The 18,502-nt window shown below is 43.4% G+C and overlaps 1 protein-coding gene across 1 annotated transcript in view; it reads right to left on the minus strand.

The window, feature by feature from the left end:
* LOC111975928 (unconventional myosin-IXb) overlaps nt 1–18,502 on the minus strand; it is a 95,605-nt gene that overhangs the window by 48,641 nt on the left and 28,462 nt on the right. Inside the window, exon 2 of the mRNA XM_070447716.1 lies at nt 8,629–9,535. Coding sequence (XP_070303817.1) covers nt 8,629–9,468 — 840 coding nt within the window. The 5' untranslated portion in view covers nt 9,469–9,535. The remainder of the gene's footprint in view (nt 1–8,628; nt 9,536–18,502) is intronic.

Here is an 18,502-nt window from a genome sequence, read left to right on the forward strand (position 1 = left end):
GCTCTGGATTGACATGTATGACAACGTGTTCCAGTTACCACCAATATCCTGCAACTTTGCACAGCCATTGAAGAGTGGGACAACATTCCACAATCAACAGTCTGATCAACTCTATGTGAAGGAGATGTCTCGCTGCATGAGACAAATGGTGGTCACACCAGATACTGACTGGTTTTCTGATCCATGCCCCTACCTTTAACAAAAAAAGGTATCTGTAGCCAAGAAATGCATATCTGTATTCCCAGTCATGTGAAATCAATAGATTAGGGCCAAATGAATGTATTTCGATTGACTGATTTCCTTAAATTAACTAATTCAGGAAAAATTTAGAAATTGTTGCATGTTGCTTTTATATTTTTTTATGTGATTAGTGACTCATTTCATTAAAGATTACACAAAAACAAGCTTATATCCGAAATTCAACAGAGCAATAAGCGTACCGCAGGTTATTTTATTAAAGCCTTTCACATTTAATTTAGCTTGTGTCATGCCAATGTTTGCTTAATAACTGTCACAGATGACCTCCACATGTATAATTCTCAAAAGTTACTGCGAGAAAGTGGCAGTGATCTTAACAGAGCTCGATGCTTATTATGGGATGTATTATGTTAGGAAACCTGACATTTTGGATATAATGTTATGTTAGAGAAAGATCCCACTGAACGATTCAGAACATGAATAATCATATTTGTCTTGGTAAAAAGCCTTTTATAACATAAGTGACATTTCCTCACAAAAGCACATTGTCAGACACCCTATAAACCAAACATTCGCTAGCTAGCTAATCAACAACCATAATGTATTTGAAAGACAAAAAGTGCTCATTGTGCAAATGTTTGTTTTTAATAAACATTGAGACAAAATATAGTTTACATGTTGTCAACAATATAAGCCAACTCAGTTGGTTTGCCCAATAGTTGCGCACAAGTCAGTTTTGTTGCTAAATTCATTAAGTTGAACTTCTGCTCCTTATGACAGAATGTTAAAATTAGGTGAAATCAAAAGTTACTCATTTCATGGAACGGCATATACACTAAGCCATAGAAATGTTTTTATGCAATACCTTCTCACAGACAGAGTAAAGATAAAGAAATGGGTGACAGTCTGGCTGGCTAAGGCTAGGTCTCAGACTGGAGGCTGAGGGGAGGAGCGGTGGTGGGTAGATAGCTAGCTTCCTGAGCCCAGGGCCAAATTCACAGTGCTATTTGAGCTACAATGATGTCATACAGTGTGACCAGCCCAGAGCAAAACCTGCAGTACTACAAACTCTCCTGCAGAGGGATAGGAACCTTTGCTGCACGCGACAAAAAACCCAACAATAAGTGTGCTCTTGCATGTTATATTACAAGATTAACTGAGTTGATCTGAAAGTCAAGCTAATAATACTGGAGTGCTGTGAGAACACTGTCAGCACGCAGTATACTGTTTAGACTTGACTTGCAGATCTAGAGATTGTGTGTACTGATAATCACCCAGTGGTTATTCGCAGTAAAACAAACCTTCAATCAAAAGTACGCAAGCCAAAAATACCTCAGAGTTTAAACGTTCTACTGCAATTGTTTATGTTCAAGTCTTAGCCCTGCAGTGAGAATACGACACCTGAATAAAAGAAAAGGAGCAGTGACATCTTCCTGTATCAGGCTCTCTCTGTAAAAGGGACCAGTCTAAAACAGCTCTTCAAAGCACATGAGAGAACACAGGTGAAACACAGAGGTACCTGTATAACCAGTTGTGTGAACAAATCAAGTTTTAGAGCAGGCTTTCAGTTTGTGTACATTGGACAATCTGAGGCAGGAGACTGCAAGGCCCTACAGAGGGTAGTGCGTACAGCCCAGTACGCACTACCTATCATCCAGGACCTGTCAGAGGAAGGCCCTAAAAATTGTCAGACGCCAGGCACCAATGTCAGTCTGTTGCCGCACAGAAAGAGGTACCAGAGTGCCAAGTTTGGGACCAAAAGGGCCCTGAACAGCGGCTACCCCAAAGCAATAAGATTGCTGAACAGTTCATGAAACAGCTACCCGGACTTTTTGCTTTTCACCTACATGTACATAGTACTTCAAATCAATCACCTAACCAAACCAAAATGTAGATATTACCTCAATCACCCCAACTACCTCGTACTCCATTACAGGGGTCCCCAAACCTTTTCACGCGAGGCCCCCCTTCCGGCATTAGGGAACATCCACCCCCACACGTCTATATTTCTATGGGCACAAGCACTGTTCATGACAAACTATTCACACCCCTCTTGTTGGTGGAGAGAATTGTGCAGCTAATTATCTCTAAAATGTTGCCATGTTTAGTGTGTATACATATGATATGAGTGACAAAAAAAATCTAAATCTATGGGCTAAAAACTTTTGTCTCGGGCTGTTGGCAGAAGGTGCACCCGATTCAACTGCCCTGCGCCAGGTAGGCAAACTGTTGCCATTTTGAACCATTTCATGTGTCTGAAGGTACAAACGCTGCCTCCCCGGCGGGCACAGAGAGCAAATCAAGTACACTATAGGCCTACCGCTCGCCAATCAGATGGCTCAGATGACCGTGTCTGCAGTAACATAGCAGGCATAAAAGAAAGCTACATCAAAGTTGGTACTGTGAGATTTCAAAACGTTAAAACCATGACTAGAGAGAGAGTGTCAACGAATACAGCAAAGAGATGCTGATTTATGATTGAGTTCTTTGTATTCAACACTTTTATAAGCCATAAAATGTGTGTTCTTCCCATTTCCACTTAGTGCTACAACATGCACTGCAGCAGTAACGAATGAATAGGAAAGTACATCTATAGGCTTGCGTTGTTGTTAGCGGCTTGGGTCTTTCTTAATAGCAAGGAATATTTCACTTTCTCTGTTCATAGGAGTAACATGAATTTGTGCATGAGGCAGAAATAATGCGGTGCGACTTGAGTTTGGCCATCAGCTGGAAGGCCGTGTCCCTTTTTGGTCAGTCAGTAGAGGAAAGCGAAGGGATGTTGAGAGGGCAGACCCACTGCTGCCCTCTCCCTCAGCTGAGACTGTTCCAGCATCTGATGGTCAATCAGCCCAGTAAAATAAAAAGCAAATTATTTCAAATGTATACTCCCTCAGCTGTGCTTCACAAGTAATACAACAGATCTATTACCGGTGTGATCATATAGCCTACCTCAAAATTTGAAATATATATTTTTTTAAATGTCCCGAACAATGCATTGGCAGGGAAATTCAAGKKAAGCCAATCTGCGGTGATAATGTATTTGGCCAATAGCTCACTGCACAAACCTAATTGCTAAAAAATAAAAACACATTTCCCTTTACTGTGGCAATTGTGATCGAATCAATGCAATATTAGCCAGTTTCAATGCAATATACCAAAACAAACTGCAAGAGATTTTGTTGTAGGCAGAACGCATCAGAGTAGGATTCTATTGCATTGACACAATACTCTATACAGACCAGTGCGGCAAAAACAGTCAGAGCTACAGTAGGATTACATGCAAATAGACCATTGCCATATATGGATGTGCCATTTACTTTGAACTGGACTGTGTTTAAAACATGAGCGGTCATGAGTAGATGTGCTTGTTTTGAGATCAAAGCAAGAGCTGCATGTAGCCACGTGTGCACATAGTTCATATCCTTTGCTAGTTAGTGAGTTATTAGCCTAGTTATAGAGCGTTTTTTTGTCAGCAATAGGGGAGGATTGCTTCCTACAAGAGCACAACACATCTACATTTCTAGACATCTTTGAATAAGCTAAGTAGCCAGCAGGCAGAGGGTAGCATAATTTGTCTGATTCTCTGTAATAATGGTATGGGAATAATAATATTTTTTTTATTGTAAAGTGTTCTTGCATCACACAACACAACCTTTTCATTCACCTCCTTGTCTGAAGGACAAGTGGATAAACAGGTTAATGTCAAGCCCTGCATGTTTTTTTCTAAATTCTCATGGAATGTAGGCCTACATTTAACACCACACATTGGCTGCTACTGTAGACTGAATGATAGAACAACTATTTCCATGTTGAAATGTTATGGAATGGATTTTCTCAATTTTTTTTGATGGCAGCCAATCTGGTAGGCCTACATTACGATCAAATAGCCACATTAGGCTACATGACCACTTAAAACTAACAAAGAGGGTACAGCCTCAGTGTTCACAGAAAACACACACTGGAAGTTGCCCAGAATTTTCACAACGTTCAAGTTTGCGCTCAGCAGACCTGAAATCTGCTCAGTGCCGGAGAAAATTAGAGGGAGCATTGTTTCATGTAAAGTCTAAAGTTGTATTCGGCTTATGTGACAAATCCATTTTTTTTTTGKAGTTCAGAGGCCGTTGCGTAGTCGAGCAAATCCAATTTTATTTGTCACATGCTTCATACCTAACAGGTGTAGACTAACAATGAAATGCTTACAGGGCCTTCCCAACAATGCAGAAAGAAAAAGAGAAACGGTGGATTTTTATTTTAAGAACAAAAGGAATAAATACACAATGAGTAACGATAAATTGGCTATATACACAGGGTACCAGTATGGAGTCGATGTGCTGGGGGACGAGGTAGTTGAGGTAGATATGTACATATAGGTAGGGATAAAGTGACTGGGCAACGGGATAGCGGTAAATGATTGAGTTGTGTTCAAGAGGTAAATGTTGAATGCTGTCTGAACGCTAAGGTAGTCCACAGAGCACACTAATTTAAAGAGTCACGCTACACGCCAATGATCTCGCATCATCAAAATGCGACCAAAGCTGAAGAGATTCCTCACAGCTTCAGAGCACAGAGAGAGGAAACACAGTTGACCTTTTACCCAGTCTAACTTGGACTGCCTCCAAGAAAAAGGAGCCAATGCAACCAAATGCCAAAATGTAAAGATCGAAAGCAACCTCATATTTAAGTCATTAGTTGGAATTGGACTTGTTGGAAGAGGAAACGGTAAGACGTGTCTGAAAAACAGGAACAGGAATACAGAACATAACTTCTAAGAAGATGTTACTTCCTCTGTAAAATGCAATTTCATGTCAGCCACCATGGGGGCTTCTTGCAGAACGTTTGCTATGCCTTCTAAAAAACCTTGCAGAGCCTTCTGCAAGAGCAAGAGGAAACGGTGTGTGCGTGTAGGTGCTTGTGCAGGTCTGTGCGCTTCACCGAAGGGCTGGTAAGGCTGTTATGGAGGAGCCAGGATGGAGCATCTGGTCCTGGCTGAGTCCTGCAGGAATTGGGTCTAGATTGTTTCACGGGCCAGTCTAAGTCTGCCCGTCAGACCACAGGCCTGGGGAAGCAGCAGGGCAGTCTGGAGCAGAGATGGAACCAGCTTTATCCAGCCTGCCAAAGCGACAAGGTCTGCTGATTGAGGGGGAAAAAAATCTTCAGTTCTCTCCAACCAAAGCCTTGGGACCATCTATTCATCTTGCTGCTGCCTTAGAACATTGCGCAGTGACTAGTCTCTCCTGCAAAAGCGTCATGATGAGGCATTGCAGAGAGCTGAAAGTTTGACGGATAGTATGCCAGATACTGTATTCTATTCTGCCCACTCTGCAGTGCAGTGAATTGACCAGACCAGTTGACATTTACACAGAAATGCTGCCATTCTAGTTTGAAACCAGAATGAACACCGGTAGAATTCAAGGGGGTCTGAGAATTTAATACCAATAAGTTACAATGCTGCATTTACTTCCAATAAACTGCATTCCTCCCAAGGCCTTTGACAGTTTATGACCTATTTTTAGCCACATTACTGAGGAATAAAACCGAAGTATGTGAGAGGGATTTGCTACCATAGAGCTGGGGCCCATTAGTTAAACACCAAAGCAGCACTCGCTCCACACTCGTTTACAATCAATGACCAGTGTGTGTGATATCTGGGTTAGACATTTGGCAATTCTGCTGAGTTGTGTGTGTCTAATCTAACCCAGAACCCTATACCAACTGAGCCACACAGGACCATTGATCTGGGCGTGTGTTAAACGCAGGGCTTGGAGTTCTGCTAGCTGGTATGTGGGGCTCCCGGGGGCGCAGCAGTCTAAAGCACTGCATCTCAGTGCTAGAGGCGTCACTACAGACCCTGGTTTGATTCCAGACAACCGGACGTGATTGGGAGTCCCATAGGGCGGCGCACAATCGGCCCAGTGTTGTCTGGGTTAGGGTTTGGCCGTCATTGTAAATAAGAATTTGTTTAGTTAAATAAGACTTGCATAGTTAAATAAAAATGTGTGTTCGGATGTCCAGGCGGACTCAGATGTGACATGGTGCCTGGGGCCCAGAGAAGAGCATGACTGTCCTCCTGTGATCACTGACTGACTCAGCCCCGATTACCATCTCTAACAGGAAGTGCTTCATAACATCACATGACCAGGGGCCCAGAGTTCCCTGACAACACATGACTCACACGGAACCCAAACCGGCTGCGCTCGTGCATAAATGTATTTTGTCCCCCCACACCAAACGCGATCACGACACACAGGTTAAAATATCAAAACAAACTCTGAACCAATTACATTAAATTTGGGGACAGGTCGAAAAGTATTAAACATGTATGGCAATTTAGCTAACTAGCTTGCACTTGCTAGCTAATTTGTCCTGGGATATAAAACATTGAGTTGTTATTTTACCTGAAATGCACAAGGTCCTCTACTCGGACAATTAATCCACACATAAAAAGGTCAACCGAATTGTTTCTCCTCCTTACAGGCTTTTTCTTCATTGAACTTATATGGTGATTGGCATCTAAACTTTCCTAGTATTACCACGACAACCGACAACACAGTTCATCTTTCAATCACCCACGTGGGTATAACCAATAAGGAGATGGCACGTGGGTACCTGCTTCTATAAACCAATGAGGAGATGGGAGAGGCAGGACTTGCAGCGCGATCTGCGTCACAAATAGAACTGACTTCTATTTTAGCCCTTGGCAACGCAGACGCTCGTTGGCGCGTGCGAGCAGTGTGGGTGCAATGATTGAATAATATAGATTTCTAAATTTATTCGACACGAGCGGTGTAGTCAGCCTGTCAACCCACAGGTCAAATAGGCTACATCCCGCAGTGTTAAGATCATAACTACAATCCTATTTGTGATGTAAAAAAAAGGCTACACCTCTGTGTGTGTAAACAACTCAGTCACCGGATCCAAAACACTGATGATTCACAGGCACACACAATTTGCTCTATGCGGATTGTTGTTCCCTTGTTGCAACTCGTATTACAGTAGGCCTAAACTTGATTGATTAATTTTTTTCCAATTATAGGTAATGAATGGTAGCCATTGTTCTGCAATAACGTGTGTGATCCAATTAGAATGTACAATTTGATTTCGCTCTAGACCACAAGATGGAACATTATAATGAACCACATGGGAGCTCTAGAGTTAAATCAGAGATATTCTAAAGCTGGTGTCTATAAAGTATTTCCATGAGCTTTCCTTTAGTTTGCACAGCTGTTCAACATAACTGACAATGACTCCTGGTCGTCGCTCTATTCTCACATGACATGACTCATTGATATGGAACAGAGGGGGTATATCACAAAGCAGGATCACTGAGCAAAAACATTCAGATATAGCAGCTTGTCATCTTCCAGAAAGCCAAAGTTGAATGCGTAAACACCATATAATTTAAGTAAATCTTTCTTCAGGACCTAGAAAATTTGGAGTTGTTTGAGAATATTTACAAACATTTTGTAAAGGGTTAAACTGATGCCTGGGATAATATCTCCACATCTTCTTTCATTTCTTCCTTTTGCACACATCTACATCAGCCTCAGATCCTCTTTCAGGTCACATGACGGACGACTAACAGATCTCCAACTCCTGGCTCAAGGAAAACACATTTGACAAGGGGCGTATCTCAAAAGTCCTCTTCTCTGGAAGAACTAGGTTTGATGCTCTTCATGCTTCCTGCACTTCAATATTATGCATGTGGACAGAGTGCAGGCTCATGCATCTTCCATGAATCATGACAAGATTAGTCACCTGTGAAGAGGAATCCTCTGCCTTGGGAATGAGACCTCAGCTAAAAACATTTCACATTGGGTTTAAGTCCCTGCTAACCTTGACTGAGATTGGACAAATAATGGGGAATGAGTGTTCACATACACCTATGGACAGACAAAGTGAGTCAGAAACACACATCCTTAGCCCCATTGCAACCACACAGACATCCTGCTAGACGAGGTGTGATATTAGGGCTCCAACTTCATTGCACATTAGTGATTGGATAAATAAAGAAAGATACCGTTACCGATCACAATATTTTCAGGGGACGATATTATATCAAAATATTTTTTTACTTGCTAGGTAGTGTTAGCTAGTGCTAGTCGGCTGTACCTGCGCCAAAACTCCGGTATTTTCATCCTATAGCCTTTCGCCATCTTTTTAAATAGTGAGCCAACATTCTTTCTGCCCTTTTATTTCCATGACGTATCAAAACCAAATGTTCTAATGCCATCTTGTCACTCTGCAGCAGACATAGCCTATAGTGAGCAAAATGTTTGGAACATCAAACAAAAAAATCTCTATCGAATCGCAATACATATAGAATGGTGAGAATTGCAGTACATATGGGGCACCTAAGTATCACAATATCATRGTATCGTGAGGTCCCTGGCAATTCCCAGCCCTATTGCACATGCGTACAAAAAGTCTTACCTCCAGCACAGGCCCAGCACCCAGGATGGTCCTCTCCACTCCACTGGCGTAGCCCTTCTGGCTGAGGGCCGTCAGACAGTGGATGAGGAAGTTGGTGCTCTGCGTCTTCCCTGAGCCGCTCTCCCCAGAGATAACGATGCACTGGTTTACCCTCTTTCTTAGCATGGCATAGTAGGCCACGTCCGCGATGGCAAAGATGTGCGGCTCCAGTTTCCCCAGCTGATGGTTCTCATACATCTTGACGTACTTGGGGTTGTAGATGGGTAGGAACTTGAAGGGGTTGATGGCAATGAGGATAGACCCGGCGTAGGTGTAGATCTTTTTCTTGTGGAAGCGGTTGCGCAGGTTATCCAGGATGCTGCTCTCATTGAGCACCGGGAGGTTACACAGGTCATCAAAGTCGTCCTGGCGCGGGGGGAGGAATCCTCTGGCCGCCAACCTCTGTGCCTCCTGCTCCTTGCAGAGGGCGGGAAGGTGGACGTAGTGGATGGTGCCGTCGCGGTTCCTCTCCTGGAGGACGAAGTAGAAGCCCTCGCTCTGGGGGTGCTGCTCCTGGGCCTTGCGAGGCCACAGCAGGACCCTCTGGACGGGGAGGTCCCCCGACTCCAGCACCCACTCCTCCCCGCCACACTCCTTCACCTCAGCAAGCACGTAGAGCCGCTTGGGGTCTAGGCCCAGAGCCAAGGCTGCATCCTGGATGACGGAGGCGGCTGTGGCCTCCTTGGGCACCTTGAGGGAACAGCAAGGTGGGCAGTCTGCTGAGAGCCGTGGGTAAACCTGCAGGCTGTAGGCCCGCCCATCTTTGCTAGCTGCTCCGCCTTCGCCATCATTGACACTCATTCTGGAGCAGGTGTAGTCGCCTCAGCATGCCGTCCGCACTGCCTTCTGTTCTCTCACCACCCAGCACCTGGGGAGCACAGGAAGACAATTGTTTTCAGAGACAGTTTTACATTGAAGCTCATATGGTGAAAAACAACTGAAGTTGACAAAGCAACAAGAGCTGTGGTGCAAACGGATAGCCACATCTACGCTAAAAGTGCCAAACGACCCTGTGTGGGATAAAGTCCTCAATTAAGAAAATAGTTTAATTTAGGCTAAATGAAAGACATTGAGCTATTCCAGATTGTGGAAGTTTCCCATTGCAGCCTCGCAAAAGGTCTAAACAGTTTGCCACAATGGCATATTGCCGGTGTTTCAAAATGCTAACAAATGGGTTGGTTTTAAACGAAAGACTCACAGCCCACAGGGAAAGCTTGGATTTGAGCGTGTATAAACTCCAAACGTATGTGTGTCTTGGACTAAGCAGTTGAAGAGTGGACATGTGACTTGCATCACAGCACATTAGGCAGGCAATTGAAAAAGTGGTTCATATTTTGTATTTTTTTAATAAGTGGATTTGAAAGATCCTTCAACTATTTGAATCAAGCAATTTACACTACCATCAAGGGAATTCTAAATCCTTCCCTCCACTTAATGGTTGAGTAATATCAATACAATAACAAAATTCAGAGCTAAGATTATTGTATGGGACAATATTCAAAAGTTTGAGAAAGATAATTAGAAAAATACAACTTTGCATAAAAATGTATTTATTAGTTTCTTTAAATTTTGATAATAGATGAAAATGCAATGCATTTAAGGTTCTTTGTTCAAGTAAAAATCTATATTTATTTTAAGGTTGTGTCATTAGATGCTGACTAAATATAGGCTATACCAAGGGGTAGGGGCCAGTACAACCAAACTGTTGACTGACGTTTCGGTTTTGTGCCACTGTCCATCTGACACACTAATGTTCTGGTTTTCTGCATCTAGAACCCAGCCTCAAATCTCCCTGACCATAAAGTTGGCCTACATTTGATTTCCCCAATGGAATTTCCAGATTTTCCACTAGTGAGAAAATTTGTTGGCTTTGGGTTCATTGTACACAGATCAGACACCCACCCATGCATGGCCAAAATGTGGGAAGTTAATGGGATGATAATAATAATGACTCATGTTTCAACATCACTACAGTAGCTGTCACGTGAAAGGCCTACTCTAAAAATAGCACCACCACAGAAACTTTACTGTTAGCAGCAAAGGTCGAATGAACTTGTCACCTCAGCATCCAAATTAGGGCTGACCCCAATTAGTCGACTGGGCGATTGTTTGGTCATTAAGCTGTTGGTCGACCGAGATTGTATAGGTTTCTGCTCAACTAACACACACACAATAGATATGCGCCCATCTCAGTGAACTAATCCATTGCGGCGGCATAGACCTAAAGCCAATTTATGCTTGATCCGAAAATGTGGTCAGAGGGGGTGTGACGCAAAACGAGCTCCATACCGCGTCACCATGCTATTCCCAAAGTTTGTAACAATGCGGAGGGCTCTGTATAGCTCCGCATTGACATGATTTGTTGATGGTAGGTGGATGGAGGCGGTACATCCTGTATAAACACAAACTCACTTACTTGACAACCGCTCTGCACTGCTGCGCAAAGTGCAAGAAGCAGGTGCGCAACTTTCACTGGGGACAGAGGGGACAATGTCATGCTCTGATCCAATGGAAAATTCATAAAATAGGTCTACCTAATTACTTCTTGTAAGTGCTTGACTGACTGAAATTTGCATATGAAAACCATAACTGGCACGCAGATCGGGAGAAATGGTAAGATAAATTGGCATTCCACATGAGAAAGGCAGCCTATTACCAGCAACTTCAGGAGAGTAATGGCAGAATCTGCGAAAGCCAGCAGAAGAATAGCTGTGTCAGGTTTTTCTTTCTTCTGGTTATCTAGATCTCTGGCGCTCAAGGTATTTGTACCAATCGATTGGTCGAAATAACAGACAACTTTTAGTCAACAAAGATTTTTTATTTTTTTAAGAAACGCACACAGACACCCACTCTGTCTTCCCATTCATGGATGATTACATTTACACATTGGCAGAGCTCCAGTAGTACTACATTATGGACCCTAAAAATTCAATAAGCAGAAACAGTGGAGAAGCTGTTCAGGCTGGAAACTCAAAGACGTCAGTGATTTCCTAAAGGAAGTGACACTAACCATCTCAAGCATTTGGCAGCACATTATGGTCGACCACAAGACAGCTAAAGAAACTCCAAAAGTAATATGATGAGTAACACAAGCAACATAAACACGCAATGTCGCCTAACAAAATGTACAGGAATGGTTTTAAGACAACGCTAATTTAATTGATAGGAAGTTAACAGGCAGACATTTTTTTTAAAGCTTTTAGTTCATGGAGCTGTAAATCTAATTGAAGAGAGTCCCTTTCACAGCCTCCTCCAGGAGGAGACTGCGGAGAGACTGGCATGGAGCTTTGCTATACTAGTAAATGCCACGGTTCCTCTGCTCTTTGACCAGATGAGACTGGCATGCTTCGTTAAGCTGATGCCAATAGCTTTTGGCTCTAGGTCAACTTGAGACCCCAGATTTACATATGGGCATTTGTTGTAAAAGGACCCATGAGCACCAACATGTGAAGTACATAGGAGCATGTCAAATTAAAGCTAACAGTCTATATTTGAGAAAGGAAGGCATATACATTTTTCAACCATTTCCATCCTAAAAATGTGGAACAAGCAAAACCTTTGATTTCAAGCCAAACAGATAGACAACATCTACCAGAAAAAGTATGTAGGTAATAGAAAAACAATGTGAAGTAAAGACTCCTGCCAACTAATATCAAAATTAATATTTAGCTTTGGAGAAATGATTTGCCTTCTGTAAGTTTAAGAAACATTACAGAATATCTTAAAGATATTTTCTAACTGCTCTCCCTCATGAGGGAGGATAAAGTTCACTGAAGTAACAATTTTAAAAAGGTAGACCTACCAATTAGCTAGTGCTTTTACTGATATCAAGTTTATGAATTATTAAGTGACTAAAACTCGTAATTCTGTTAGGAAATTGGTAACGGAATTAGCAAAGAAAATCAGTAACGGAATTAGTGCAATTGAATTGGCAAGAATGGGAACTCAGTCACAAACCACAGTTGGGTCACCTGTTACTGTCCTGTCCTCCCTTCCACTAGCATACTGTTATGTTTAGCTTATAACTGTTTCTCTTTCCACTATCTGGTGGTCAAAGCAAGACTAAAAGTCTGGACAACCCCTCCCTCTCACTACCTATCCAGTTAATGTCATCGCTCTCCGCTTTTACTGACACTAGGGTTGTGCGATATTATGATAGAATCGCAAAATCAACGGATGGTTGACAGCCATCGTCTACGGTGAAGACATTATGATGTGACAGACCATAGTTTTGCCTATTTGAACTTGACTGGCACCATGCCGTAAAAAGTGTACAACAGAGCATGGCACAGTCAGGCAACATGCCTAATGGCAGAGGGTAGAATAATTTGTCTTATTCCATGTAATAATGGTATGGGAATAATACTGCATTTTATTTTGTAAAGTGGTTTCTTGCATCAAACACCACAACAACTATTTTTTTCCAAAAGTTTCATGGAATGTAGGCCTACATTGAACACCACACATTGGCTGCAGTTGCTACTGTAGGCTGAATGATAGCTGTTCTATTTCCATGTTGAAATGTTATGGAATGGATTTTCTCCATTGTTTTTGATGGCAGCCAATCTGGTAGGCCTACATTACGATCAAATAGCCACATTAGCCTACTTGGCCACTTAAACCGGATACAGCCTCAGTGTTCACACTAAATGCACGCTGGAAGTTGAACAGAATTGATATAACTTTCAAGTTTGTGCTCAGTAGACCTGAAATTCGCTCAGTGCCGAAAAAAGAGGGAACATTGCTCCTGGCTCGCCCTACCATACCTCCTTACCCGTCCAATAAAAATAAAATAAAAAATTGTTTTTTTTATGGATTTGACCGAGATGCGCGCCGACACAAAGACCCATCATTGTCAGATAAAGCCTCCGATCAAGCGAAACAGCGCCTCTGTCTCAGTATGTGTATCTGAAGCGATCTGGACAAAGAGTATGGCATGACATTCTCTTTTTTTGCCAGACCGCATCAGATACATGGCGCTACATATTGTAAGAAAGAAAAGCGCCGTTTCAGTACATCCGATGCTATTTTGGACTAATGTGCGAAGGTAACCTACTTTTTGAAGTGATTTGTTTTACCATCAGATGGAAACATGACTGGTTGTGTTTATGCCACATTAAAAAAGTTAGGCTAATACATTTTTACAGTTAAATGTTACTATAAAACCCACAATAGAACCACTAAAGCAGTCATTTGGACTGCTCATGAATTAAAAACATATATATATATATCTCTGCCATTTTTAAAGTCATGCCCCACTCCGTCTATTACCTTTCCTAAATACGTCTATAATAATACACAATGTCATAAGAATCTTAATATCAAAGAGAACTGGTGTTAGACAGCTTTAGGAGGGCAGTCATTTTTTACACTGCTCAAAAAAATAAAGGGAACACTAAAATAACACATCCTAGATCTGAATGAATGAAATATTCTTATTAAATACTTTTTCTTTACATAGTTGAATGTGCTGACAACAAAATCACACAAAAATTAGCAATGGAAATCAAATTTATCAACCCATGGAGGTCTGGATTTGGAGTCACACTCAAAATTAAAGTGGAAAACCACACTACAGGCTGATCCAACTTTGATGTAATGTCCTTAAAACAAGTCAAAATGAGGCTCAGTAGTGTGTGGGCCTTCCACGTGCCTGTATGACCTCCCTACAACCCTGGGCATGCTCCTGATGAGGTGGCGGATGGTCTCCTGAGGCATCTCCTCCCAGACCTGGACTAAAGCATCCGCCAACTCCTGGACAGTCTGTGGTGCAACGTGGCGTTGGTGGATGGAGCGAGACATGATGTCCCAGATGTGCTCAATTGGATTCAGGTCTGGGGAACGGGCGGGCGAGTTCATAGCATCAATGCCTTCCTCTTGCCGGAACTGCTGACACACTCCAGCCACATGAGGTCTGCATTGTCTTGCATTAGGAGGAACCCAGGGCCAACCGCACCAGCATATGGTCTCACAAGGGGTCTGAGGATCTCTCTCTCGGTACCTAATGGCAGTCAGGCTACCTCTGGCGAGCACATGGAGGGCTGTGCCGCCCCCAAAGAAATGCCACCCCACACCATGACTGACCCACCACCAAACCGGTCATGCTGGAGGATGTTGCAGGCAGCAGAACGTTCTCCACGGCGTCCCAGACTCTGTCATGTCGTCACACATGCTCAGTGTGAACCTGCTTTCATCTGTGAAGAGCACAGTGCGCCAGTGGCGAATTTGCCAATCTTGGTGTTCCCTGGCAAATGCCAAACGTCCTGCACGGTGTTGGGCTGTAAGCACAACCCCCACCTGTGGACGTCGGGCCCTCATACCACCCTCATGGAGTCTGTTTCTGACCGTTTGAGCAGACACATGCACATTTGTGGCTTGCTGGAGGTCATTTTGCAGGGCTCTGGCAGTGCACCTCCTGGCACAAAGGCGGAGGTAGCGGTCTTGCTGCTGGGTTGTTGCCCTCCTACGGCCTCCTCCACGTCTCCTGATGTACTGGCCTGTCTCCTGGTAGCGCCTCCATGCTCTGGACACTACGCTGACACAGCAAACCTTCTTGCCACAACTCGCATTGATGTGCCATCCTGGATGAGCTGCACTACCTGAGCCACTTGTGTGGGTTGTAGACTCCGTCTCATGCTACCACTAGAGTGAAAGCACCGCCAGCATTCAAGTGACCATAACATCAGCCAGGAAGCATAGGAACTGAGAAGTGGTCTGTGGTCACCACCTGCAGAACCACTCCTTTATTGGGGGTATCTTGCTAATTGTCTATAATTTCCACCTGTTGTCTATTCCATTTGCACAACAGCATGTCAAATTTATTGTCAATCAGTGTTGCTTCCTAAGTGGACAGTTTGATTTCCCAGAAGTGTGATTGACTTGGAGTTACATTGTGTTGTTTAAGTYTTCCCTTTATTTTTTTGAGCAGTGTATATGGTTCTCGTTGTCCCACCCTCCTCTCGACAATAGGGCTTGCGCCTCTCCTCCCGATAGTTGAAGATGCTGTGCCTTTTGAAAATCCCCCCAATAATTGCTTCGAAAGTTAGCCTAATCTATACCGAAATTCATTTATAAACAATAAATAAATGAAGTAGGCTGAATAATGGATGAGTTGATCAGAAGGGAAGCGAACAATGCATAATTGTGAATGTATTCATCTATTCTAATACTTTAAATGTTATGTACTCTAAGTCTTCTCTGGCCTACTTGGAGTACACAGCAAGAGTGTGCGTAATTTACAATGGCAAGAAGACCAAGACTAACCGATGCACTCGTTAGCGTTGCTACAACATCTGAATGAAAACGACTCATCTCTGATGAGTATTCTTATAATTCTGAGCCTCAACCTGAACCTACACCTCCGAGAGCTAAGCGCAGAAAAGCCAGAAATGTGCGCACTGAGCAGGTGCCCACGCCACCACCAAATTAAACGGTGAGAGGACAGAACCATTTGGAATAGAACAATCCGATGAGAATTCTACCGTCTATTATCAACACAAAATGTCATCAGATCAAAATTGTATTTGTCACATGCGCCAAATACAACAGGTATTTCACCTTACCGTGAAATACTTACCTTCAAGCCCTTAACCAACAATGCAGTTTATCGCTGATGGGGCAGGCCCTAAATCTCAAGCAAGAAATACAAATCTGAAATCGCACTAAACAGCTTTCGATATTTAGGCTGTGAGACACGCACATGCTCTAACTGATAATTCACTTTTTGACTGGTGTCATATCAACACTTACAGTATATCCAGCTCAGAGCTCCAGCTTTGCATTTGGTTTGCTAAATGGAGAATTCCGCAAAAACAGCGCAAAATGTCTAGAAAATAATAACACTAGTGTCAGATCATAGCATGGGCCTTCAGCCTAAAGCTAGGATTTTTTTTATAAAAACAGACGCTCCTTAACCATATTGTGCCTAGCTGTTGAAAAAAACGTAGGCTATACTCCCGTCGGTCTCCATTCGATATGAATATGACTTTGGGCTAGGCTAAGCTTAGGCCTACATACTTATATGCATGCATGGCTTTCTCCCGATCAAACAATGAATGAACCGAACTGACAAGAATGAAATTGGGAGTCTATAGGCCTAGGAATTGGCTATTCTCAATCACAGCTTTATGAGAGATAGAACAAACAATGGCCTATTAAGAGAGGATGAGGCAAATAAGGCAATTCTCTAGTTCTGAAGACGGTAGACGTTTGCTTCTATCCAGCCCATGATTAATACCATAACTCACTAATGTGTTAAGACAGCCCGTTCCACATCAGTTGACTGTCACTTTGCTCCATCATGTGCGTGAGACAGACAACTGTTCCATGCTGAAGCTCTACCAGAAAGGAATATTAGAAAATATTTGCCTGCCTCTTTCCAGGCTTTCAACTACCTTGTCTTTCATCATGATTCGTCCAGTTGTAGCATGTGATTTAGCCGAACGGTGGTTTTAGCTGAGTTTTTATTTTTATGTATTTTTGGATTGACCAATGGGGGGGGGGGGCGATACCATGGTATAGCACAATATTTTAGGAGTACATCATCACGATAGGACAAAGGTTGACGTCACCCAACCCTAACACCTTCTAGGGCCGGGACAATACCAGTATTGCGATACTGGTTAGCATCATTGTGAGGAAATAAAAAAAACACGAAGTGGATTTAACTTCTTTAGGAAAACAAACATTTTCCAAGCTATAGCACACATTTTACATACAGCAGGTTTTTAATAGGCCCAATGAGTAGTCTGCTTCGTGTTGTGTTTTCTGGCATGGGAAAAAATATCCTGATATCATCACAAGCCAACCACCTACCCTCTTTCCATTTACTGTAATCAGCATCCTCACCCACTGAGCACTGACCTACACCGGATGTCAAAAAGCAGTTTACAGTTGTTCACTCGGCCCTGGCATTGATTTCGATGTCCACAGACTTCATTCTTTGGTCCGGTCCGGACTTGATTTGGCCCAAATATTGACTTGACTATGCATAAACAGCGAGGAGCAGCAGCGTAAAAATGTAAATAGTCGGGGTAGCCTAGACTTTGCGCTCCGGTACCGGTTCCCGTGCGGTAGAAGAGAGAACAGTCTGACTAGGGTGGCTGGAGTCTTTGGCGAATCTTTAGGGCCTTCCTCTGACACCGCCTGGTATAGACGTCCTGGAAGGCAGGAAGCTTGGCCCCAGTGATGTACTGGACCGTACGCACTACCCTCTGTAGCGCCTTGCGGTCCAAGGCCCAGCAGTTGCCATACCAGGCGGTGATGCAACCAGTCAGGATGCTCTCGATGGTGCAGCTGTAGAACTTTTTGATGATCTGAGGACCCATGCCAAATCTCAGTCTTCTGAGGGGGAATAGGCGGTGTCGTGCACGCGTCATGACTGTCTTGGTGATAGTTTGTTGGTGATGTGGACACCAAAGAGCTTGAACTGCACAACCTGCTCCACTAGAGCCCCTTTGATGAGAATGGGGGCGTGTTCGGCCCTCCTTTTCCTGTAGTCCAGGATCAGCGCCCGTCTTAATCACGTTAAGGGAGAGGTTGTTGTCCTGGCGACTGACCTCCCTATAGGCTCTCTCATTGTTGGTGATCAGGCCTACCACCGTTGTGTTGTTGACAAACTTAATGGTGTTGGAGTCGTGCTTGGCTACGTAGTCATGGGTGAACAGGGAGTACAGGAGGAGACTAAGCACACACCCCTGATGGGCCCGTGTTTAGGATCAGCATGGCAGATGTGTTGTTGCTTACCCTTACCACCTGGGGGCAGCCAGTCAGGAATTCAGGATSCAGTTGCAGAGGGAGTTGCTTAGTCCCAGGGTTCTGAGCGTAGTGATGAGCT

This window comes from Salvelinus sp. IW2-2015, linkage group LG16 (genome assembly GCF_002910315.2).
Source record: "Salvelinus sp. IW2-2015 linkage group LG16, ASM291031v2, whole genome shotgun sequence".
In the NCBI taxonomy this organism is placed as follows: Eukaryota; Metazoa; Chordata; class Actinopteri; order Salmoniformes; family Salmonidae; genus Salvelinus; species Salvelinus sp. IW2-2015.